General features: G+C 39.0%; 1 protein-coding gene across 1 annotated transcript in view; it reads right to left on the minus strand.

The window, feature by feature from the left end:
- Positions 1-27019, minus strand: part of NYAP2 (neuronal tyrosine-phosphorylated phosphoinositide-3-kinase adaptor 2) — a 204186-nt gene that overhangs the window by 24733 nt on the left and 152434 nt on the right. Inside the window, exon 4 of the mRNA XM_029226104.1 lies at positions 3123-3332. Within this exon, the coding sequence (XP_029081937.1) occupies positions 3123-3332 (210 nt within the window). The remainder of the gene's footprint in view (positions 1-3122; positions 3333-27019) is intronic.

Raw genomic sequence — 27019 nt, forward strand, 5'->3', positions numbered from 1 at the left:
TCCTCTTACCCTCAAAATTGGAATAAAATAGCCCATTCTCAAGGCTCTGATAACACTTTTCCACTCATACAAAGGTAAAAAGTTGCAGAACAGAAAATAACATTTGTCTTGTTGGAGGATTATAGGAACATTGTTACCAGACCTATCTGTACAGCTGCAGGTACAAAGGATTCTGGCACCAGGAAGTTTCCAACAACCAGCCACAACTCCTCCCCTTTTAGGATAAAAAAAGCTGGAATTCTAACTCAGGAAAGATGGTTCTTTGGGACACTAGTCCACCATCTTCTGGGTCTGCTGGTTTTACAAATAAAGTCATTATTCCTTGCCCCAACACCTCGTCTCTCAATTTATTGGCCTGTCGTGCAGTGAGCAGTAAAAGCTTGGACTCATTAACAATGCTGACTATCCCTGTCTGAGTAAATGGTCTCCCAGTCACCCATGCTTGAAGCCTTGGAGTTACCATTGGATCCTTCATGATGAAAACTGAATTATATTATATCTATCTTAAAAATATTCAAATGACTACAAAAGTCCACCACATAATGTTCAAAACCTAACCATGATGGGGCAGATAACTGTCCATTGCTTATGCAACATTCCATCCCCATCCCTGCAAATAAGCTGTTGATTTCATTTCCAGGTATAAGGCAGAGTTCCCTTGATTTAAGGGAAAGAAAGGCCCTCTATAAGCCCATGATGTTTCCCAGATCTGGCCAAGTAGATCAAAGAGGGCGTCTGAAGGAGCATGATGCCCAGAAATGTCTCCTCAGCTTGTGATCACAAATATAACCATCAAGGGTAGCAGAAGAGAAGAGTTAGAAGGATAGAAAGTTCCTGGGTCCTCAATGATATCACTAAACAGTTACAAGACTCCTGCAACTGCCTACCTCCAGACCCAGCACTATGGAGAGTTAACAGAAGCCGGTATTACTTTAGCCACTGTTAATTGGTACTCTGTGACTGAAAGCATATCTGTTTAATGCACAAGGCCCTTCAGGATTCTTGCTATCTGGTCCCACCCTACTTTGCAGTTTCTTCAACCTTCCCCAACCCTTCACAGCAAAGGTTCCATCCTGTAGTGTTTTAGATTTTCTTTTAGAAGGCTGACTTATTTCTTCTGTGTCCTCCAGGTGAGCAGCTCTTGATGGTTCAAGCTCTAGCTCAAAATGTTACCTCCTCAAGCAATGATTATCAATCCACCAAAAGCCTCTGATTGTTTTTCCTGAAGTCACACCCTCCCAAGAAAAATTAATTTCTCCTCTGTGTTGCATATTATTTGTATACAACACATTCTATTGCAATGATCCATTCATCTGTCTTGCACTTGCCTTTGAGTCCCCAAATATGAGGATGTCTTACTCATCACTGTATTCACAGATCCTAGAACACTGGCTATTTTACGTAATAAACACTCAGCTAATGCTTCTGGATTTTATAAAATACCCGTGGTCACAATAGGAGCAGCTACTATTCATGGTTTTTTTGGAGAGAACTGGTACAAACTTAGATAATCATTAAAAATATACTACTAATAAACCTAAAACTAATCACAATTCCCAACTGAATAGTGATGTCAACCTTCTTTGGGAGTGGCTTTTTTAATTTCTACAAAATGCTATTTGTTCCCTATGTTTTTTTTTTTCTTTCTGACAAAATGCACAGATATCTTCTTCTCATATACCTATAGATATTTATACTTTACTACCAAAAATATATTTTTAGAGTTCTGATAAATTCACATAATGTTCCTTCTCTGCGAGTTGAACTCACGCTGTTGATTACCCATATGATACATGATATGGCTCCATCACCAAAGCTTCTAGTTACATTTTCAGTCTGAGGAAGCTGTTGCTCTACCTCTGCCTGGGTATTGTTCTAGAGACATCCCTTCCCCAATATAGAGATCATTCATCCTGTTCCAGTTTTTTTTGTTTTTGTTTTTTTGGCTGTGTTGGGTCTCCATTGCCGCACGCAGGCCTTCTCTCTAGCTGCGGTGCACGGGCTTCTCGTTGCGGTGGCTTCTCTTGTTGCGGAGCATGGGTTCTAGGCACGTGGGCTTCAGTAGTTGTGGCTCGCGGGCTCTAGAGCGCAGGCTCAGTAGTTGTGGCGCACGGGCTTAGCTGCTGTGCGGCATGTGGGTTCCTCCCGGACCAGAGCTCGAACCCACATCCCCTGCATTGGCAGGCAGATTCTTAACCACTGCGCCACCAGGGAAGCCCCCCGTTCCAGTTTTAACTTGTGCGTGACTGTCAGAGAGACCACAGGCTAAACTCATGCTAATTGCTTTCCAAGATGAATATCAGAGTTGAAAAAACATTAAAGAATTGGTCTTTTCTTCAGAGCCCTAACACTCTTAAGGTATAGAAACCTGAAAACTACAGGCAGTTGCTTGATTATTTGCTGTTTATTTCAATTGACAGCTCCCTGAGTCCACCATATAGATCAATCAGTTCAAAGCACACATATTCTGCCTTTTAAAAATTGATGTTTAATAATATTTATCTATTAACAATGCAAAATTGCATCACAGATTTTAATTTCAACTTGTGAATTTAAAGGTGTGTTAGATTATAATTTTCCAGCTCTTTTGACCTACAGGGAAACTTAGTACCTTGCCCAATGACCAGTTACTGTCTTCAGCTTATTGCTGATACATCAAATGTCTCATAATATTTACTCTCTCTACTGCCTTCATATCGTCTTTGCTACATTTTTATCCTCAATTTTACTTCCTATTCATTTTTTCCCAGTTGTCTAGAATTTTTTTGAAGCAAAGGAGGCATAAACTCTAAGTTACTTCAACTTTATAAATGAAAACTGCTTTAGATGAGCCCCGAGGATTCTTTTTTTTAAGAAATTTAGTGCAAGACAGTTGGAGTTGTAAGGCCTACTGCATTGCACAGCTCCGAAAAGCACCATTCACTTCTCTATCATCCATGTGAAGAATGTTCCCTGTAGTGTGCCACATGCTGTCACCTCCTTTTGTGTGCAGGGCTATTTACACTGTCTCTATGAGTAGAGACAGAGATATCTGTGGTTATGGTTTTCTAAGTGATAATTTCATAAAAGCAGTCTCTAGACACCCGAGGACTTACCGTCCAGGAGAACATTATCTTTCTTACCTGAGCTGTGGTTTCCTGCTAGCAAGGTGGGGCTCACAGAGCATCTTCCCAGTCTACTGGTGACCACAGGTGGCCCAGGTGTTCCATCCCATTCCTGAGCTTTGATAGGCTCTCTGGAGGAAGATGCCCCATGATGTCCTCTCTCTTTGTTGTCCAACTTTGGTATTGGTTCCGTGCTGTGGCTCCGAACTTTCAGCTCCTCTGCTGATTCTGTGTATTAACCAGAATTATATTCTGTTAAACAAGAGTCAAATCCTTCCCAGATTCCTTAAATATTAAAGAATGATTTTCTAAAATATTTTAAATATATTTTTGGAAACTTAGACTTGTGTTGAAGACTACATTTAAATAAAACAGGGACAGATCACACGGGTCTTTTTTCTGAGCTGTGCAGGTTATTATCAGCAGAAAATAATTATCTCTTCGGAAGTAGAGAACCTCAATGAATATTCAGTATTCTTTAGTAACTCTTCCCTTCTGCTAATCTTCAAGGAAACTTCATAAGGAGCACTTTACATTCCCTCTCTTTACTTTCTCATCTTCTCTTCATTCTGCTACCCACTGTGACATGAATTTAGCCCAGCCACTCTACTAAAAGTGCTTTTGCTTAAATCACCTAGTGCTTTTTAGTTGGCAAATTAAGAAGACATTTTTAAGCCATTTGATTACTCTTTGATTACTCTCTCATTGATATCTTCAATTTTCGTGGCTTCACTGATGGGCCATCTTCCTGTGGTGTGCTCGCTAACACCACTGCTGTGTCATTCATACCTTTTCTTCCTCCGAGAGTCCCTCACGTGTTGGTTGTCCCCAGGGTTCTAGCTTAGCCACTGTTCTCACTCTACATATATTCTTTCTGTGATTTCATCCTCCAGGATTCAACTAGCAATTGTCTGATGGCTAGTGATTTCTAAATAGTTTATCAGAAGTCTGGAACATTCTCCTGAGCTGCAGACTCATTTATCCAACTGCCTACTGGATGAGTCCATCTGGATGCCCCTTAGATAACACAAATTTAACATTCACGTACTGTACTGACACCATTTCTTACTAAACTAATGGTTCCTTCTGTCCTGCCAAACATCCAAGCTAGAAACTTATCTGTCTCTTTCTTTAACCACTACTCTCCAAATCCATCAGTCTGCAAATTCTACAGATTTTATTTCTAAATATCTTGTTTTCCCTTCTGTTGCACTTTGTATCATGTCTACCTCAACTGTTCTGGCTCAAGCTCTAATCATCACCCTTGAATTATTGCAACCTGCCTCCTTGACTCTGTCCTTGACTCCCCAAAATACAAGCTCCGTAGACTGCCAAAGTGATCTGTTTAAAATGAAAATCTGATCAAGTGTTTTTTTCAGGGACTAGATGCGATAGCCGTTCTGTAAGGCATGTACAGAAGTGTTTAAAAGCATATGTAGTTTGGGATTAACAGAAACACACTACTATATATAAAATAGATCACCAACAAGGACCGACTGTATAGCACAGGGAACTTTACTTAATATTTTGTAATAACCTATAAGGGAAAAGAAGCTGAAAAAGAATATATATATATATATATATATATATATATATATCACTTTGCTATACACCTAAAACTAACACAACATTGTAAATCAACTATACTTCAATTTAAAAAAAATAGCCAATGGGAAAATTTTTTTAAATAAAATCACTTCCTAATTAAAAAAAAAAGCACATGTAGTAAATAAACATGGTTTAGGAGTGATATCCACTTGTTACATTCAGAACGATGTTATTTCAGAGAACTGATGTGATAGCCATTCTGTAATGCACATAGATAAGTGTTTAGAGACAAAAACAAAAAAATGCAAATCTGTTCTTAATGTAAACCCTGGCTAAAATCCTTCCAGAAGCCCACTGTTACCCACAGAAGTATGTCTAAGCCCTTTACAACCCACAAGACTCTCCACCATCTCACTCTTTCCTGCCTCTCTAACTTTTTTACTTCCTACCTGAACGTTGTATTCAAGAAATATCAATAAATTGGCTGTAGCTTCCTCTTCTCCACTCCACTTCCAACAAAAACTTCCAAGAAAAACAACACTGGTTTCTATAGCTACCATCTCCTATCTCACCTGCTTTGAATACCCTTCCTTACATCCTGTCCTTTAATTGGGGAACTCTTTCCTCAGTCAAGGTTACTTAATTTAAGTATCCTTGAGGCCTCCCCATCCCATATATCCAGCCCATGTTGGGATAAAGTCATCTCTGCACTGATACTGTCTTGTATTTTTCTGTGTACCTGTTCTTCTTAAAAGACCCAGAGTTCTTTAAAGGCAGGGTCTGAGTTTTGTTTTTTTTTTTTGCGGTACTCGGTCCTCTCACTGTTGTGGCCTCTCCCATTGCAGAACAGGCTCCGGACGCGCAGGCTCAGTGGCCATGGCTCACGGGCCCAGCCGCTCCGCGGCATATGGGATCTTCCCGGACCGGGGCACGAACCCGTGTTCCCTGCATTGGCAGGCGGACTCCCAACCACTGTGCCACCAGAGAAGCCCTGAGTTTGGATTTTTGCTTTTTTCTCCACTTGGTGCCTCTAGCTCTTAGCATATTGCTCAGTAGGTATTTAACCAATTCATTTATCGAGTACTTTTCCCAACTCCTCCGGCATCTTTCTGATGTGTGTAGAAAATACAACATTCTTAATGGAACAAGAGGATCAAGCCAGTGTTACAAATGTACTGAAGTGGCACAGAGCTAATAGTATTTTCAAAAATCTGGTTACCTAAAAATCACAAGTTGTAAAATTCACCAGGTTGAAAGTTTAATTCAAATAAAGATCTTTGAGAAAGACCATAGTGAAAAATGACAGAAATGGTTCAGAGAATCTGTATTTTGTTTTCTTTGCATGTAAGTTCAAACACTCATCATCTTTGAGCAGTGTGATAAGACAGATTGGTTCCCTATTATCCGAATCTGTGGGGCAGAGACAGAATAGTTTATAATATAGTAAGCAGCTGGGTGAGGGATCTGAGAGGCCCAGCTGGGAGCCTTGGCCATTGTGGCCATATGGCTGGTGGCCCATGACATTGAGCCCTTGGTTTCTCCACTTGGAGCTTCATTTTGCTTAACTACAAAATGGAGATAATACCAGCCCTGCCTAACTTTCCCAATTTAATTTGAAGGATCTAATAATATCCTACATTTTAAAATATTTTAAAAACAAAACAGGGCCACACATGCAAAAAGTAGCATTCATTTAAAACATTGTAGTAATTTGTCATTTATGAATTTATTTGTTCTTTCTACATTTGTTTTGGATAATCACTGAGAGACTGAAGATACAGATAGAAAATTGCCAGACCACATAGAAAAATAGAATTCTAGCTGATTATCTACAATAACCAGCCCAGAAAGCCAACCTACAATCTATAATTCAGACTTGTAGAAATTCAGACCACTATCTCTAGCAAATAATAACCTGTATAACAATTGGCCCAAAGCAGCCAGGATTTGATTAAAAACTGACAGCTTCCCCAGTTTTTGGCCCTGCTTTTAGCATAGGATCAACCAGAGAAAGTCAAATATGTTCCCCTAACCAACGACATAGGATGTCCTGCTTCTGGTTAGCCTGCCTATAGCTTCCCTATGCCAACAGCCTTCACTGGGGGTGTAACTGAAGCCTTCCCTTTTTCTCACTATAAAGCTTTCCCACTCTTCTCCCTGCCTTGAGTCTCTGCCAAATGTGGTGGCTGACTGCATTCCTTCAGCAAGGCCTGATGAAATAGCCCTGCGTGTTCTCATTTGTTGGCTCTTCGTTTATTTCCACATTGCTATGGTTCCTTCCAGCTCCCAGGTGCTATGCAGTTGTGTAAACACATGTCAAAAATATCATTCTACGAGACAGAACTTAAACCAGGAGGGTAGTCCCATAAGAACAATCTTAGAAAGATCCCAAGCTTAAGTCCCAGTTATACTGAAATCAAATATAAGTAAAAATATTTTAAACTAATACATTCCAGCAAATAACCATAGCAAGACAATTTAACCAACGCTTACTTTTCTGTGCCCTGAGTCAAATGGAATAAAACCAGTATCAGAAAAGAACATCCTAGACTATATCCGAGCTGTTTATTCGCAGTTTCAAAGAAAATGTAGCTCTGGCTTCCAAATGTCACAGCATCAGAACCTAATGACCCATCTGTTTCACCTCACGTTCTCTTCCAGATTTTAAACTAACCATTGGGATGTTTGCCTTATTATCGACCTCTATGTTTTATTCCCACTGCCATCATTAAGCAGTTACAATTTTTTTTCTTATCTCTCTCTCTCTCTCTCTCTCACACACACACACACACACATATACACACACACACACACATACACACACAAACACACAGAGTCTTCTACCACTGGTATTGAAATTAACCAAACTAAAAAAAATGCTCTAATTTAACACTGGGTCCAATACTGTTCCTGCAGGTTCGGACACTATTTTAAATATGAAAGGCTGAGGATGTCAAAGTCTCCCCACCAACCTCAGTTTCTTTGTTCTCATTCAAATTACTCACATACACACACCAGGGAAGTGTCATTTAGGTCTCAAATCTCAACTAAATAAAAGTCCAATACAGCTTTGGGAACAAAAAGGAGTCTTTTTTTTTTTTTCTTCTTTCTTTGTTTTCAAGTCCCAGAGGTTAGCCTTCAGTGAGTTTTGGCAGGTATATTTAGAGAAACCTGAACAAAAGGTTTGCACAAATCATGCTACTCAGACTTGTGCCGGTGTACCTTCACATCCTAAACAGAAGGCAGAGCTGAAAAATCTGTAAGAAAATCATAAATGTATTATTGAGCATTTTATTGGGGAATCAACCAGGTATCCCGTGATATTCAAGAAGAGCTTCCTACAAAATGCATTTTCTAATTAAAATAAATACGAAAAACTTTAAAATAGCTGTTGAAAAGAGACCAATGGAAAGTGGACAATCAGACTAAGAAATTCATACAATAAGACATATTGAAAGAGAAATCTATTCAGAGGAATAAGGATGTGTTTATCCATATCCATATATCTCAATGTTTTCTTGAAGCCTGTTGAAAACAAAAATTGATTTTTAGTAACAAACTTTCCTGAACAAGATCAATCTTAGGTACCACGGTATGTTTTTCTTTTTAAACATTTTTATTGGAGTATAATTGCTTTACAATGTTGTGTTAGTTTCTGCTGTGTAACAAAGTGAATCAGCACTACTTACAATAGCCAGGACATGGAAGCGACCATGGTACATTTTTACGTGGAAACTGAGCCCTTTCAGTGTTCACAGTTAAGCCCCAGTATGTAGAACTGGGCAAACCACGAAGAAGTTGCTCATCCTCTACCATGGAGTGTTGACTATTGACCTATAATCGTATTCTCACATTGAAATCTGATCTTGCTATGAAAAAAGCGTGTATTATCGTATTGCACTTGTCTTTCATATTGTGCATTTTACGTATCACTGTCTTAAACTTTTTACAGTGCTTAAGTTGAAGACGGATAAGTAAGGATAAGAGACCAGGAGTCATCTGTTTATGACCAACATATTCTCTACAGGATGCCAATCCATCACACTTCATGCTGTGAAGTCCTTTCTCAAAGTTTTCCCATTTCCTGCTGCTTATGCTGTCTGTGAGTCTGTATTTGTCTCCCCAGCTTCTAACTTGTTCCTCTCTCTCTGTTCCTGCCCTGGGCCACCTACAATCACTTGGCTCCCCAGGTGGGTGTCATGGCTTTCAGCATCAGATCTGCTGCCCACCAGACATTGACTTTCCCCAGCGTCTTTGATTCACTCTCTCAACAATGAAACAGTACTGAGGACACTTACAAATCTCCACGACCTAAAAATCCCTCTCAAGTTCTAGAGACAAAGAAAACAATTTGCAGTGATGGACCGTTACATATGGCTGTCTGGGGAACTACAACCGATTAAAAATGTTTTATCCTCTCTCCAAAGATGTTTCTTTTTTTTTTGGCTGGAAAGATCATGCAACTATTTATTTATATGTCTGGTCTCCCCACCAGACCATAAGCTTCTTAAGCCTAAAGACTTTATCTTTCATGTTGGTACTTAATACCTGATATCAGTGAAAATCAACTGAATGAATGTGTCATCCCTGCTTCACTCAGGACAGTGAGCTTATTAGCTTTTACCCCTGGATGTAACCTTATCTTAGGCCACGACTCACAGCCTTCCCTCCAACCTTTCCAATCTCACCCGGCACATGGGCCATGGCATGAACCAATAACCCTCACTGACAAACATAAGCTAATTACTGTAGCCAAAATTGTTTTTTTGTTAACCCATACATGTTTCTAATTGACTTGCGAATGATAGACCAGAAAACAAGTGATCTACCTGGGAAAATTAGTATTATTTGGAAATATGAGGAGTAACACTGATTTCTTGGGGGACATAAGACTGCATTCTCCTTTCTTCTTTTTTCTGCAATATTTAACAGGATTAATTTACCTTGTCATTTAATTGCTTCTCTGAACATCTACATGATTCAGATGACTTAGACAAGAGGCTTTTATATTTGTGGTTTGTGACTGCTGTTGTACTAAAAATTTCACACTTTCACATAGGGGTCCCTTGGTTACAAAATATGGACTTAATTGTGCCTGGCAATATGGGGACCAAAGCTCATGTTGCTGATGAGAATTCGAGTTTCCTACGGATGTAAAGAATGCTTCAGAATTGTCCCCTCATATCGGTATAATCATCAAGATCAAAGTCTCTCTATTCTATTCCAACTGCTGAACCATGGAAATAATGAAAGGTGATCAAGGCAGATTAATTAAGCAGAAAAGACAAATTTAAAGTCTAAAGGAGGCACTGCACTAAATTGCATTATCAGATGGGTATTAGAGCTGAAAGAGACCTCAGAAATCCCAGTCACAACAGCTCATCAAAAGCAAGGTGTGAGTGTATGTAATTGATGAGGTCTGCCTGCCTTTGGGAGGGTAGCCCCAGGAAGGGGGAGTTCCCATCTCATGGGAAAGCTGGACACAACTGAGAACATATTTAATTGCTGGAAAGCTTTTATACAGTGCTCAAGTTGGCCTCCCTCCAAGCACCACTATTTGTTGGTTGTTGGTCGTCCTGTTTCTGGAACTACTCAGAGAACTAGTCTAATTCTGTGTTTAAGTAAACACCCTTTAGAATCCAGAGTGAGGGAGTCTGTCTCCCCTTGGTCATGTCATCTTCAGAACACAAATCTAGAACTCTCGCTCTCCTGGTCACCCTGGCCTGGACAATAATTGCATGTGATGGTGTCTTTTAAAACTGCGGGGTCGGGCTTCCCTGGTGGCACAGTGGTTGAGAGTCCGCCTGCCGATGCAGGGGACACGGGTTCGTGCCCCGGTCCGGGAGGATCCCACGTGCCGCGGAGCAGCTGGGCCCGTGAGCCATGGCCGCTGAGCCTGCGCGTCCGGAGCCTGTGCTCTGCAACGGGAGAGGCCACAACAGTGAGAGGCCTGTGTACAGCAAAAAAAAAACCAAAAAAAAAAAACAAACAAAAAACTTTGGTGTCTAGAGCTGATCAGAGCCAGACAGCCTGACATGGTTTGCCTATGAGTCTAGGTGGGCGCTGGGGTCCTCCCTTTGCACTTCCATTATTCCACCTCCCGAGTCCCCAGAGAAAAGAGGGCAAAGGCTCCCCTGTCTGCACAATGAAAGGGCACCAGGGAGCAGGGGCAATTTTTAAATTTTTTATGATTGCTTCTCTCATGTGAACTTTGTCATTTGGGGTCCGTTATGTCAATTCCAACATCTAAGGGATGCCTTCTCTTCAAATATATATAAAGAACAATAGCTCAGGTATCTAGAGATTCCATGGTTTTAAAGAAAACCAGAAAGAAAATCCAGGTTTGTGTTAAGAAGGCAAATAAAGTAAAACCTTGGTTTTAATAAAATAAATGAGGTACATTATTTAATAAAATAATAAAACAGATGAGGCACATGGAAGTAGGATGGACTTTGCAAAGAATCCTGTCATTTGACACATTTAAAAACAGCTCAGAGCTTTTACACAACTTGCTCAAGGTCACACAAATGACAATTAGTAAAAACCTGATAAAGGTTTCCTGACCACCACCCAGCAGGTAACCCTCACCCTAAGACATAGGAACTCACATACTGACTTATATTCAAAAGTTATTTTTTCATGGTTGCAAAGGATGATGCTTATTCATAGGGCAGAAAAATAAATAGAATTTTAAAGGCCATGTTTGGTCTTCAAAAACTCTCAACCAAATGTCCACATGATTTAACTACTTGCTTTTTTCAAGAGATTTTCTCTACCTAAAAAACCTTCACTGAAGTCATCAGGCATAGCTCAAATGTTGAAATATTTTAGTAACACTTTCTTTAAGAAATTCTAGCATTGCAGGGTGATGAGAGACAATTTTCTCAAAGAACATAATCTATATTTTTGTTTGTTCTCCTAAGGCAGAAGCCAAGAGGACCTGTGGGCAAAGACCAGTTAAATGCTGACCAAACTGTTTGTTCTCTCTGAGCACCTAGAAAAATCATACTTCCCAGTATTCCTTGCAGTCAGGAAGAGCCATACAACTGATTTCTGGTCATTAGCATGTGAGTAGAAGTGATGTACGCCATCTCCAAGTTTCGTCCTGAAACTTCCCACAAAACCTCATCCTCTTGCATCCCCTTCCAGCTGGTTGGGATTTTCTGAGGTCCTAGATGCTGGAAAAGCCATCAGATGGAAAATCCCCAATAACTAAGGGGAGAATAGTCTATTTTCCACTGAGCCCGTTAATTCACATGTCTGTGACATACGTGGTGTTCTGTGGTGGCCTGTGACATGAACAAGATATAAGTTGTACCCTATGAAGCCACTGAGGTTGTGGAGTCGCTTGCTATAGCAGTTGGACTACTCTACTACAGATTTCAATACATAGGATTTCTCATTTTCTCTCCTGTAAAATATATTCTAAATATAAAATCCTTGGTAATTCCCTCATGGCCCAGTGGTTAGGACTCAGCGCTTTCATTGCTGGTGCCCGGGTTCAATCCCTGGTTGGGGAAATAAGATCCTGCAAGTCTCACATGGTGTGGCCAAAAAATAATAATAATAAAAAATAAATATAAAATCCTTGCGTTTCTAATGAGGACATTTGTATTGGCATACTGACAGAAAAAAGAAGGGCAGAAAGGTAAGTTAAATTGCCAAATACGGTAAAGGAATTCAGCAAGCAATGCTTCTCTCTTAGCTCTAGTTATAATAAAAACACTTTACAAAACTGATAAATACATCTTTATTGAGTATGAAATAGCTATTTTATACACTATGGCTTCAGTAAGTATGTGCTGAATGTACAAGTGGATGAGCGTCTGAAATCATCACTCGAATAGCTTATAGATTTTATTGATATTAATTTGAATGAAGATGTCATCCAATTCTTTTCCAAATAGTTTTTCATCCAAAAGAGTATCAAAGAACAAAATCTCTAAGAAATAATTTTTTAAAAAGATTATTTTTTAAATATTTAAATATGTGAATTTTTAAATATTCACAAATATTCAAAGAAAATATTGACCATTTCTTCAACATAAAAATAATTTAGATATAAATAGATACATTTAGAAAAAAATTCTAAATAAATTAAAATATTTTTCTCAGAACTATCAAAGCAGTAAACCATTGTGGAATGGGGCTGAGATGATCTGGAAGCCATTCTCAGGTCAGTTCAATAAAACAACTCTCTTGAGCCTTGGTTTTCTCAGATACAATTACAGATTTGAAATAAATTATTTCTAAGTATCCTTCTAAGTCTAAAATTTTATACATCTATGATACTAAAGTTCCTACTAAAAGCAAAATAGTTCATGAGGTTTCAATAATATGATTATATCTGTTCTGAAATATTTATTTCCACTTTATACTTCAGTGTTTTACAGTCTTCAAGGTGATTTTTGTAGTTTAATAATTCCTCTTCCAAACAAAACACAGTAAACTATAAAATAAATAAGAGAAAGTGAGCTCTTTAAAAGCACCAATGATTTGTTTAGGATCATCAGCAAACCCAGAATCCAATTTTTTTTTCTTAACACTTGATTAGAAGAAAATAAGGGTCCTGGTATAAAAAATACAGATAATACCCTCAATGTTTTCCCTTGTCAGTAAAAAGGAAAGTGAATGTTTCCTAGTCACTACTGGAAAGGCGGGAATGCCAGTTACAATGTCTTATAACGCCAGCAACAACATTTTGAATTAAGCTTCTACGTAATCAGTGGCTACAATAGGTCAGAGGCTGCATTAGACTCTTTACAAATAATATTACCAATCCTTCCCAGGCAGGTGTGATGATTTCCTTTACTGCTAAGGAAAAACGAGGGTCGGTCCTCTTGCTTAATAAGCTCCCCAAGGCCAGTTGGAGGTGGACAATTGGAGGAGTCTGGATTTGAACCTGGGTCTCTCTGAACAAACAGCCACAGCAGTGAGGCTTTGTTTTGCTTGGTTTCCTTTTGTTTGGATTCGTATAAGGAGGATTATTTACCTTATTTAAAAAGAATCAATAACTTTCTTTTTAGAAATGCGAAAACTGTAGAAACAGGAAATTCATATGATGAGCTTTGGGAGAAATCAATTGTCAATCTAAATAGTGTAAATTACAAACAACTCAGCTTCTGCGACACGTCAACACACAAATTATAAAGAAGTTCACAGTAGTTTTCAGATGGGAAGTAGATTGGATTAATACTCCTGCAGCATACTGTGTAATCCAAACCATAGGTATCAAGAGATATTTATCAGTAACACTGAAACAAGTCAGAAAAACCAAGAAAGTGCATTTTCTAAGACTGATTTGAGCAGTTCACTCAAAAATACTTTGGATTGCTTTGAAAAAATAAATGGCCAGTGAAGAAAACTATATATATTTTTTCTGTATTGTATTCAATTAATGATAAAATGTACATGCCTCGCTCCAACTGTGTAAACATCTTGCAAGCCAGGCACTGTTGACAGTGAGAGAATAGGACAGCGAACTAAAACACCATGACATCTACTCACATGGGGCTCCTACTCTAAGAAAGAGAGAAAACAATTACATGAAATAATACAGTCAGTATTTGAGCTCTAACAAAAACAAGGAGAGATGGTGGAGTATAGTGAAAGTGTCTAACAGCTCCTTTTCCTAGTAGAGCAGTCAAGAAATCTTGATTGAATACTGATTCAACAAGTGACAAAGGGGAGGCTGAGGATGGGCTCCATGAGTTTTGCAGCCCGGGAAAACTAACTGTTCAATGTACACACAAGTTGGAAGAGAGAAAGAGGGTCTGCCCAACTACAGCAGAGAGAGGAAGAGGAGGGAGGTACTAAGTGAGGTGGAGAGATAGAGCTGGGTCAGATAAACAAGGTCTCCTTGGGGCAAGGGCTTCATTGCAAATTCTGAGAGCAAGGGAAAGCAACTGAATGTTTTTTACAGCGATAGACCAAAAAAAATATTGACTTTTAAAAGATCACTCTAGTTGCAGCAGCGTAGAGAAGGGACTGATGTCTAGTCTTGTAAGTACTGGGTTGGCTGAAAGGTTCGTTCAGTTTTAAGCAAAAATAAAAGACACATTTTCGGGCTTCCCTGGTGGTGCAGTGGTTGGGAGTCCGTCTGTCGATGCAGGGGACACGGGTTCGTGCCCCGGTCCGTGAAGATCCCACGTGCCGCGGAGCGGCTGGGCCCGTGAGCCATGGCCGCTGAGCCTGCGTGTCCGGAGCCTGTGCTCCGCAGCGGGAGAGGCCACAACAGTGAGAGGCCCACGTACCGCAAAAAAAAAAAAAAAAAAAAAAAGACACATTTTCATTTTCACGAAGAACTTTATTGAACAATGTGTTCACTAACCGAATGAACGTTTTAGCCAACCCAATACTTATTTGTCCTTGATAAAAAATCTGAAGAGGGAAATGCGTGAAAATGAGGGTTTTGACTGGTTCTTTCCAGACTTTTCCTAATGGAGTGATATAATGTTCCCCCAGCCTATATTGCATTTCCATCCACAATATATTCTAAAAACTTGCTTCTAGTCCAGCTCCCTCTTTTCTGCATCTCAAGCCCAACCAGCTTGCTGAAACCTCAAAGTCTATCAATTAATGTGTTCATATAGGTGAAAGGCAAATTCTGCATGGCATTAACACCTACAACTCTTAATGGACTATACGTATTATTCACAAAATGCTTTTACAGTTGAATAAGTTGGGAAAATGCTGGGCTACACAAAGTTAAACAGCCTTGTTCTCTTAAGATTTCTTCAAGTCTTTAACAAATTTTTGTACATTGTGCCTGTCTAGGAGGTTGATATAATCTGCAGTTTCTTGAACTTATTCTCTAGGGCATTTGTTTGTTTGCTTGTTTGTTTCTCCCTACTCCAAGAAAAATCTCATGGCTTCTATAGCTACACAGAATGTACTCTGGAAAATGAATGGGTGGCCCCCTGACAGCCTGCTGCTAGTAGAGATGAGGTTGGAATTCAGACTCAATCCCATTCTATAACATAGTTTTGGAGAAAAAATAAAACCGTGGTATGCAGTTGAAATTTCCAGTTATTTACTTTTTCCTTCTCACTGTTATGGACCTGGACTGTGCCATCTCCCTGACCCCAATTCATTTGTTGAAGCTTTAATATTGAATGTGACTGTCTTTGGAGATACAGCCTTTAAATAGGTAATTAAGGTTAATGAGGTCATAAGGGTGGGATCCTAATCCAATATGACTGGTATCCTATTCATAAGAAGAGGAAGAGACACCAAGGATGCACACCCACAAGGAAAAAGCCATGAGAGGACACAGTCAGAAGGCAGCCATCTGCAAGCCAAGGAGAGAGGCCTCAGGAGAAACCAAGCCTCTTGATACCTTGATCTTTGAATTCCAGCCTCTAGAACTGCGAGAAATAAATTTTTATTGTGTAAGCCACTCAGTCTGTAGTAGTTTGCTTTGGTAGCCCTAGCAGACTAACATACAACTGTACATGAAACCTTAATCTAGTTCTGCTACTCTCTAGATTTTAATTAAGGTAAGGAGAAATATGAAGAAATGAGTGGAGGAAAACAGATGTTTGTCGACTAACTGCTCTGTGATTACAAAATTCTCATTTTACTGATGAAGAAACCAATACATGCTGGTGAACAATAAAGCCAAGATGTGACTCCCAATTTGCCTGACTCCAGTACGCCACATTTTCCTTCTGAAATCCTATTTCTTTATTTTTAAAATGTGAGTATCGTACAATATAAGATCACTTTTAAGGACATTTCCAAATATCAAATACTATGCTGTTATTTACATTTTATATGATTGAGTTTCATATCTTTTATTTGGAGCAAATTTAAATAAAGACAGTGTCACCCTTAGCCCGAGGCAACCAGGGCCCCTGTCCTGGGCACTGAACTTTGGAGATTCTCATTCTGATTCTCCTCCTGATGCACCCTCACCATGGGGCAAGGAGTCTAGGAGGCCAAGAGCCTGTGTCCATCCAGAAACTGCATCCTCTCCTTCTAGACCTTTCCTCATACACCCTGAACGCCAGATCTTCCTGTGTTAATAGTCCCAAGCTGGTTTCCAGGCTCTTTCCTTGAGTGTGTCTTCCCCCAGACTGATCCTAACAACAAATTCCCAGCCTGACAAAATAGCACAAGCAAATACTTTCAAACAAAGGGTAGAGAGGAACGATGCTTCAGGTTCTATAATACATTCAGACTGTCTAGAAAAAAGGCTTTATATTAGGAAAGAATGGGACCTGAATTTACATAGAAAGGGAGAAACAAATTAAGGAGGGTTTTGTATGAGAGGCTTCAGAGTTTGTACTTATTTTTGAGGAGTAGAGTATGGTGATGTCATCAGTATTAAAGGAAGATTCTCCCAGGAGAAGTGTGCAAGAACCAGGAGGACAAAGTGTAAGGAGTTATCCCAGGCCAGTGGCTTATTATCAGCACCATCTTATCTCTGGACATACGAAATCCCCAGAACTCCTGATATCACTACCTTAACATTCTGATGTCATCAACTTCTTAAACATCCTTTTCACTGTATCCTACAGACATAGATACAAAGGTGCAGAAATATAAAATATTTAGTTGCATATCTTTTTATAAACAATTTTTAGTGTTTGCATCCAATGCAAATGAACCTGTGACTATCGACAGATGAAGATCATTTTTTTTGGGGGGGAATTCAAAATCTATCATCTGTTCAATGACAAGATAATCATTTTTTATTAACCAACCTCATTGTCTGGTCTTAATCTGATGTCAAGATTTAGAGAGAAAAATATCAGACAAGGTTACATTGAGATTTCATTAAATAACTGCCCTGAACCCAGAGTCAATTCTCTGCATATTAAAAATGGAACATAATTAGGGAAAGTGTCCTTATTGTTCGACAATCCTTTTTACTTCAAAATAGCGCATAAAATGCAAATGTCTCCCTATAATTTACCACATTAAATATTTATGCCCACAGCCCCCATAATGCCAATGGTGGCCTTTTTGTTTTTCTTTCCCATTTAAAATGACAGGACTGCAGCTCATCTTACCTCCCTCTACCTCTAGTTCTTCACGAATTTGATAGAGAAGCTACCAATAAAAATCTCTTAGTGGGACAAAAAGAATACTAAAATACTTGACAATTCTAAAATAAAGAGTTTTAGGGTTATAAAATCTTCAAACCTGGATCAGTCACACATTTTTGGCTTAGGATGTTTTAAGATATCTACATTTTTTGACAAATTCCGAAATCATATGCAAACAATTATAGAAGACCTGACACTAGTGTCATGCTTAAGTAGGACACAAGGCAGCAAATTAACATAAAGCTAACAATCTAAAAAAGAATCTTCTTGAAGAAAGGAGGCTGTAGGGACATGAGCATATGTGAGCTTTACATTTTTCTCCTCCTACTGTCCCAGTCACAGTAAAATACTGAATAGAGACTGGCATAGTACAAAGATGTCTGGATTTAATTATTTGGGAAACTTGACCCTGGTAATGGTTCTGCCATCATACAGGTGACACTTGGGTATGTTGTTTTACTTTGTCTGCTTCTGTGTACTCATGTCTAAAGGGATTTAGACCATAGCATCTCTAAGATGCTTTTTGGATCTGAAATTCTATGGGAAAAAAAGAAGAGGCCAAAACTTAAAATCTTACACTCTTTCCTCAGTTTAAGGTGAAATGGGATTCATGTGCACCTAAATACACTACAGAAATGTTATTTGATGAAAGTGGCCCACTACTGAAGGACAATGTTCTTAAAACTATAATTTTGGCCTGCTTTAAAGGGATTTTCAAACTAATGATAGCTTAGCACAGGACAGAAGAGGGGTGGTTTTACATACAAAATAGCCTTAGGTGCTGCTGACAACATGAACAATCACACAGCCAAAATGCAGAAGAAATGATGTCAAGTCCGAGGAGAAGTAACAATGGCATGCGCAGAATAAAGAAACCATGGCTATAATTCTGAGTTGCCCTTTTATGAGATATTCAAGAGGTTGTGGCTTTATGAGCGGAAGCACTGCTTACTAAGGCCATTGGGAGAAAGTAGACCAATTATCTACTGGAGGCAAGGAATCCAAATTAACTTTTTCTTCTATAGGAAACAAAAATGTGGAATTCTATTGATGCCTTTACCATTTATTTCTATCTATTTTTTAAATGGTTATGTCAGAATGACCCTTTGAACAATAGGAAAGAAAGAATGACTAGCAAGATCCATGTAATACTCTTGTTACCAGACATATAAAGATTGGGAGGACTTCTGTAATGTAGAACATTTTTATGTGTCCTCAAGACTGAGTTAATGTGCACAGGAAATTACTATTAGACGTTTGGGATCAAAACTGAAGTTCCAGGGCTTCCCTGGTGGCACAGTGGTTGAGAGTCCGCCTGCCGATGTAGGGGACACAGGTTCGTGCCCCGGTCCGGGAAGATCCCACGTGCCGCGGAGCGGCTGGGCCCGTGAGCCATGGCCTCTGAGCCTGCGCGTCCGGAGCCTGTGCTCCGCAACGGGAGAGGCCACGACAGTGAGAGGCCCGCGTACTGTAAAAAAAAACAAAAAAAATACTGAAGTTCCTGTTGCATGGGTTATTGCCACATTTTTACAGAAATGGCCTGGATGTTGTTGGAGGATATAAAATCAGTACTAATAATGCAGTGCATGGATTCATATCGGCAATTTGGAAACCAAGTGCAGAGGATTCATACCTCTTAATGCCACCATCTGGGAAGTCCCAGCCACAGCATTTTACAGTGTAAACGGAGTCGTCTTTGTGTTATGAGACCCTGGGTGCCAGTTCGGACTTAGCCCCTAATTAACTGTGAGGCCTTGAGCAAATCACTTTCCCCTTCTGAGCCTTTATTTGCTTATCTGTAAATGAGGCACCTGGACTCAAGGATCGTCAGGTTTAGGATTCTGTTGATAAGTACCAGAACACATTCTATACTGGAGGTTTCTGTCCTAACCACATGTTGGAAACTCTTGGAGAGACTTCAGAAAGTATCAATGCCTGGACCACAATTAAATTAGATCACTGAGGGTGGGGCTGAGACACTAGTCATTTTTAAACGCTTCCCAAGAGTTTCTAAAGTAAAGCTGGGGTACAAAACCACTGTTCTATAATTAATGGAATTTTTTTAAGCAATATTTAACATACTTTTCATTATTCTTTTTGTAGACTGGCACGGTCCTTTATTTCCCCAGTTTTCCCTGTTTTAGCTAAAAGCATTTTAATTATCCTTCTTTACCCAAGAGAAAGGAAAAAGAGCCGGAAAAAAAGACACGAATCTATTTTATATTTATTAGAATTCTTTGAAAAGAATTTTGTAGGTGGAGGAGAAAAATATTTGATCACATCAAGTTTTAAGATGATCCCCATCATATTTTCTTCTTTCTTTATTCCTTCCTTCCTTCCTTCCTCCCTCCCTTCCTCCCTCCCTCTATCTTTCTATCTTTGTTTCTTTCTTTCAGTTATGATTATTTCCCATCTTCATAAATAAGGAAAGATTGAACTGCCAAAGCTAAAAACACATAAAAGCAACCATTGAGTGGGTGAGAATTTGTTGTTGAATTTTTATTCCTTTTCTTGACTTTTTCAGCTAGGCTGCCTTTTTTTTTTTTTTTTTTTTTTTTTTGCGGTACGCGGGCCTCTCACTGTTGTGACCTCTCCCGTTGCGTAGCACAGGCTCCGGACGCGCAGGCTCAGCGGCCATGGCTCACGGGCCCAGCCGCTCCGCAGCATGTGGGATCTTCCCGGACCGGGGCACGAACCCATGTCCCTTGTATCAGCAGGCGGACTCTCAACCACTGCGCCACCAGGGAAGCCCTAGGCTGCCTTTTAAATGATAAGGAAATCAGCAATTTAAGGAAGATAACTAACTTATTTATATGACCCGCAATCATTAGAAGATTAAAAAGACATTGATCTAAGATAGCCAAAAAACATCATACTTACTCCTCAGTGTTGTCTTCCTATGCCTATGATTTTTTTTAAAAGATCATAGTTCCCCTTTTTAATTTCTGAAGGAGAGACAAGCTTTTCCACTAGTAGGTGGGAGGTGTGTGGGTAGTTGAATATATGCACAGGTGCAATCGACTTTAATTAAGACTCAAATCATTTTAACAGGCAGATGGAAAAATGCTTCAATCTTCTTTTAAAGTAACAGAGGCATTCAGGCACTAAAAATATTAATGCATGGGAAGAAAAATATCATTTCCATTCTTCCTGAAAGGTGTAATTCTGAAAACACATTCATAAACGTTTCTGAAGCAAACACCAAATGTTAAGAAGAATAGTTTCTCCGTCACAAAGGGTAATATGGATAATTAATTTCTATGAAAGTAAATGCAAAACTTAACATTGTTGAAATCACAGTTACTAATAACCATATTTGGGGGGATTAAAGAAATCAGCTATTAAAGTTTCATAAGAAGAGCGTGGCAGGAATAGTAATCCTTTTAGGGATAATATAACTGATGGCTACAGAAATGACTGCATACTGTACATTCTTGATAGTAAACCATAGATTCTTTAGATAAACACAAAGAGAGGAATGGTGTTTGGGAATTATTGTTGGATAATCTGGAATTTTTCATAGTATTCTTGGGGAAAAAATATACATGTGAATTTGAAGAAAGGAAAAAAATTGTTTGGGGATATTATCAATTAACTAGATTTGATTTTTTCCCCCCAAGACGTTATTTTAAATGAAGTTAGTCAAGAAGGTGAAATAAAGCTAAAAGTAAACTAGTAGAAATACATTTAAATGTTGCTAACTTAATATGTAGAGGACACTTAGGAAAGCTGAAACTCTTTTCAGATTATGTTTCTACATAACATTCTATTTGTGCTCAAGTAACTGAATCTCTTTATAGTTCAGTTTCTCTGTAATATAAAGGAGTTAACAAGAATATTTCTGAGGCCCAGCAAGTTTTTATTGAGATTCTACTGCGTGATTCATGGTTTAAAGACAGAGAGTAGGAAATCAATGATTTACTTCTCCACTTGTTCTTTTTGAAGCCAAGGAAGGTAAGATACAAAACTCCTTCTCTGGATCTTTCATGGGCAACATCATTTCATCTTTCAATCTTTCTCCCTTTCTCTTCTTTCCCTCTCTCCCTCCCTCCTTCTCTCCCTCCCTCCTTCCCTCCCTCCCTCCTTCCCTCCCTCCCTCCCTGACTCCCTTTCCTTCTATTTTGTGCCAGTCTCAGCCAATCTAGTAACCAGTATTGTGGTTGGACCAGCTCTTGTGGTTCTTATTATGATTGCAAGATTTCCTCAGCAATAACCATCAGGAAACTTTGGAAAATAAAAAAAGGTTTGTTACTCACAGGCTCTGGAAAGTGCATGGCACCGCACAGAGGGAGAAGGAGTACGTACTGGCCTGGGGTTGAGGGTGAGGGCCTGTGGTTTTGTGGGCTCACTCTTTATTGGTGAATTTAAAACACAGCAGCACTCCTGGGCATATATCAGGAGAGAAACATGGTTCATAAGGATACATGCACCCCAGTGTTCACTGCAGTGCTGTTTACAATAGCCGAGACATGGAAGCAACCTCAATGCCCATCAACAGATGAATGGATAAAGAAGATGTAGCACATATATAAAATGGAGTATCACTCAGCCATTAAAAAGAATGAAATAATGCCATTTGCAGCAACATGGAAAGACCTGGAGATTACCACACTAAGTGAAGTAAGTCAGACAGAGAAAGGCAAATATCATGATATCGCTTATATGCCGAATCTAAAAAAAATGATACAAATGAACTTATTTACATAACAGAAACAGATTCACAGACTTAGAGAACAAACTTATGGTTACTGGAGGGGGTGGGGAGGGATAGATTGGGAGTTTGGGATTGACATGTACACACTACTATATTTAAAATAGATAACCCCCAGGGACCCACTGTGTAGTACAGGGAACTCTGCTCAGTATTCTGTAATACCCTAAATGGGAAAAGAATCTGAAGAAGAATAGATATATGTATATGTATAACTGAATCACCTTGCTGTACACCTAAAACTAACACAACATTGTAAATCAACTATACTCCCAAAAATTTTTTTTAAAAAATGAAATGATATTAAAAAGTTTTTTAAATCTACAAACTAAAAAAAATAAGAAATAAAAAAATGAAACATAGCAGGAGGAATTTGAAGCCCGGAAAGAGAAAAAACAAGTGGGTCCAAATGGTCAGTTATGAAATTAACCAAGAACTCTAAAACAAGGGAGCTTGGTGGGGGCAGGGCTGGCACTACGCCTACGCAAGGCAGCCATCTTTGAAGTGGATGCCTCAGCCGTCAAAGCTTAAGTCTGACTCCCGTCCCCTCTTTTCAACTCTCGTCATCACCTTTTCTTCACACTCTTTCACATAAACACACATATGAAGCAGGTACAAACTGTTTAATCACAGAGTACCTCAGGAACAGAGGTGTTTCTTTTTCATTTCTTTTGAATTAAATTAAAAAAAAAAACAGAAACGAAACCTGGATGCTATTCCTTATTTCTGATGTTAACCAATACTCTTTATTACTCTGATCTCTTGTTTCATAAGTTATCTGGTAGCGGACTTCTTTGTGGCAAAAGCAATCTGAATGATGAATAAGGCCTCAGAGAATTCCGATATCCATCGATCTGGGTTAGGCTCATGGGTTAAAAGAGGGGAAGGAAATAAAGCAAAAAGAAAAGGGGTAGCAGGAGGATGAGGACAGAGCAGTATTTGCAACACTAGATTCTTTTGTATGCCTCCAACAAAAACCACGTGTCTCCTGAGGGTCACCAGACCCAGTCCACTGGAGTGAATCCAGAATGCCCAGGCTCTCGTGAGCTTCGAAACCTAAGGACCTGTTGTGACATGGGCCAGGAGTGCCAGAATGGTACAATGCAGAGGCAAGGGAGAGAGAAGGCATTTTTGTAAAATGCTAAGTTCTAAATCTACCTGTCTCCTTTACTATCGATATTTATGCCTTTGTACCAATGTGTTTTGAATTGCCAAGTCTTCCCCCAGAAGGTGCGCTCTCCATTAATATACGTACCTCTCGTCTTCATTTGAATTATTAGGTTTTATTGCTCGACACTTCAAAATAAAGATTCTAGCACCTGGAATAGTGCCTGGCACAGAGTAGGTATTTTATAAGCATTCACTGAATGAATGAAAGACTGAACGAATGCATATACATGGTTAAAACACTTAGGCATTAATAGCATCAAAAAGAATAAAATACTTAGGAATAAACTTAACCAAGGAAGTAAAAAACGTGCACACTGAACATTACTTCTTCCATCAATTTTACCAGCTCTCCCCACTCTAGCCTAGTATTCCGGAATTTAGTGTGAGGCCAACCCTCCACTTCCATCAGGTTGCACAGCAAGTCCTTATGTGGTTGTATGTTAACACTTGACAGGAACTTATCTGATCTTTAATAGGAGCCCCTCTCCAGATGGAGACCCAGTGTGCTCTACCACACCCTGAGGACTATTGATCCTCTGACAAGCTGGTTTTGATTCCTGTTCCTATTTCGTGCCTTACAATTCAGATCCCTAACATACAAGTCTTCAAAAAGTTTTGCTATACACCCTAGGTTCTTACTTTCAAAATTGGACCTTATTCTGGTGGTTTCAACTTTTCCTTTTGGTGGATTATATTTGAGTGCAAGTGGGTGCCTTTTAGGCCTTTCTTTCCCTTCCTCGGTCCCAGACCTAGGGGTTTCTGTTCATTTGAAGCCACTACAGATGTAACTGACCCAGGAGCTCACAATCTCCCAGGGGCACAAAATACAGGTCTGGCTTCACTTCTCTGGCTCAATAGCTTCCACGGTCTTCTCTATTCTTATAAGAACTTTTAAAATTAATAAAGAAAGAAAGAACGCTGAAGCCCAAGGAAACATACGTTTTACACAACACAGATTATGAGCTGGCCTCCTTAAATGTCAGCTACGCATGAGTCTCTCTAAGTCATCCATTGATTTCACATGGAAGTAGGTCAGGACTGCTTTTAACTGGAGAAGCCTCACGCTGCAGGTTTCATTTAACTATGTGGACGGAATATTAAAAATTGATGTGCAAAGCAGACCTCTGCTTAATTAGCATCTGGATAAAGTCTTTACTAGGAAAGCCATGGAAGTTAATAAAAAATGAGAAAATTGACAATGAAGTCTTTCAACAGCTATTTTTGTGTCTGTAGCCTTTTATTTATGCAAAGTATATGGATGGTCACTTCATGCCTTGCCTATTCATGCCAGTTAATCTGTATTTAGGAGGCTGGCATTCTTCCTCTATCTGGGGTTGCACACGCTTTTATACAAAATTTGAGTGTTTCTTGTCGCTTTTTTCTGATGTTGCATTTTTTCAAATGCTAAACTCCAAATCTGTTTGCATGTTGACTAACCACGTTAAAAGGAAAAGAGGTTCCATTTGAATCTGCTTAGAAATGACACTTCACAAATCATCCTTTTAACGGTCCCCCATCTACATACTAAATATTTTTTTTATCTTAAGCACTTTGGATCTTAGGCTTCTACCTAATTCATTGGTTAATACTTATACCTTTTTTGGAAGCAAACTTTTTATTTTAAAAGATACATTTGTAACCAGAAAAAGAAAAAAACATTCATTACATTTGAAAAACACATCAACAGCCAGCTGTATTGCATTTTTTCCTTTGCTGATAAATCATCTTTGACAATCATCTTGCCATGTTTCCTGGCCCTTTGTACAATGAGGATGGGCTCTTTGTTCTCAGAGCTGCTCTTTATAGGGTCAGGGAAACTGTGCTCTCTCAGGTGTGATGTCTCTCCACCCTCCAGGCTTAGATATCATCCAGCAACCCAGAAACAGCCTGCCTCCTGAGGGGACATTCTGCCTAGTGCTTTATGCTCCTCGAATCAGGTAGGGGATGATCCGCTTAAGATGTCAGATCCTTTACCCAAGCCTAACTGAAGAGAGCTGTGCGAACAGTATGGACTCCCTGAAAATTTAATTCATTTTTTACCTTACTGCATTTTTTAAAATAAAATATTTATTCTTTCCCCAGATATCTAAAAATCAAACAATCACCTCTTATAGTTACATAGCCATTTATATTTTACAAAGTCTTTTCCTGAACCCAATTTTCTTCATTTTACACAACAATACTCTGAGGTGAATATGAAAAAACTGATACTTGGAGAGTTTGACTTGCCCTAAAAGTGAAGCTGTTCAGTGACAAATCCATCTATTGACCCTACGATATTTGATTTCTGTGTCTTTTCTATTCATTTATATCAGGTGACCCCCCCCCGAATCTACCTTCCATTATAATGATATTTTTTTAAGCTGGTCAAACAAAGGAATTTTAAAAATAGAAAATAGAGATGAAATAGAAACAGAAATGAAAATATAAATAGAAATGAAGATACTGTCTAATATTCCTTACCATCTTCTAGAAGTTAGACAGCATATGGGCTCCACTCAGTACCATGTATAATCTAGCTGATAGTTTTCTATCTACAATGTAATATCTTAATACTGTTTCCATAACCATTTACTGAAAATCTATGCTATGCTATTTTTCATGCTCCCTACTCTTATTCTTTTATAAAATATTTAGATTAGATTATAAGTACTTCCTTTCATTTTCCTTGCTGAATGCTACCTGGTTTTATCAATCAGTAACAGGACTGATTTCCTGACTATTTTATGTATATAAAAATCTGAACCTGGGTTCTCCATTGATATTCCTTGGAGCAGTTGGTTCCTAAGTACTTTAACTAGTGTTGATCTTGGCATCCTATGCAGAACTCAGATTATTATCAATACCTGGTAATCATGGTAATTCTATTGGACTTGGCTATTAAAAAAATGTTAGCGGTGGAAAAATCAGTAAATCCAAAAATATAAGTTGATTGTGTAAAATACAGTCATAGAAACCATGGGTACTTAAATAAAATATTTAGTCTTTGCTCTCAAAAATGTACCATTCAATTGTGGAGGTTGGATACACATTCATTCAATTTAGCCAGTCACTTGATCATTCAAGGAACACTTACTGAACATGTTCTCTGTGCCAGAAAAACGTGCTAGTTGTTGGGGGAAAAAAATAAAAGACTTACTACTGTGTCCTGACCATTTAGTTGGAAAGACAAACAGGTAAATGCTAATCACAGCACTATGTCAGTCACGTGTCCAAAGAACTTTTTTATGTAAATAGAGGAGCAGAGTTCCCCAAAAAGGAAGCAGAAGGGACAAAGTTCAAAAAGGATTGTTAGTAAGGATATCACAATGCATGAGAACCAAGAGAAACGTCTTCAGATGGAGGAATCAACAATGTCTAATGTTTTGTGATGTTTCCTCTTCCAAGAGAGGAAAAGGAAAGGGCCAGAGACCAGTTAGGAAGCCCTACGTGAC

Source organism: Monodon monoceros, unplaced genomic scaffold (genome assembly GCF_005190385.1).
Source record: "Monodon monoceros isolate NGI ecotype Baffin Bay Population unplaced genomic scaffold, NGI_Narwhal_1 Super_Scaffold_16, whole genome shotgun sequence".
NCBI classification, from domain to species: domain Eukaryota; kingdom Metazoa; phylum Chordata; class Mammalia; order Artiodactyla; family Monodontidae; genus Monodon; species Monodon monoceros.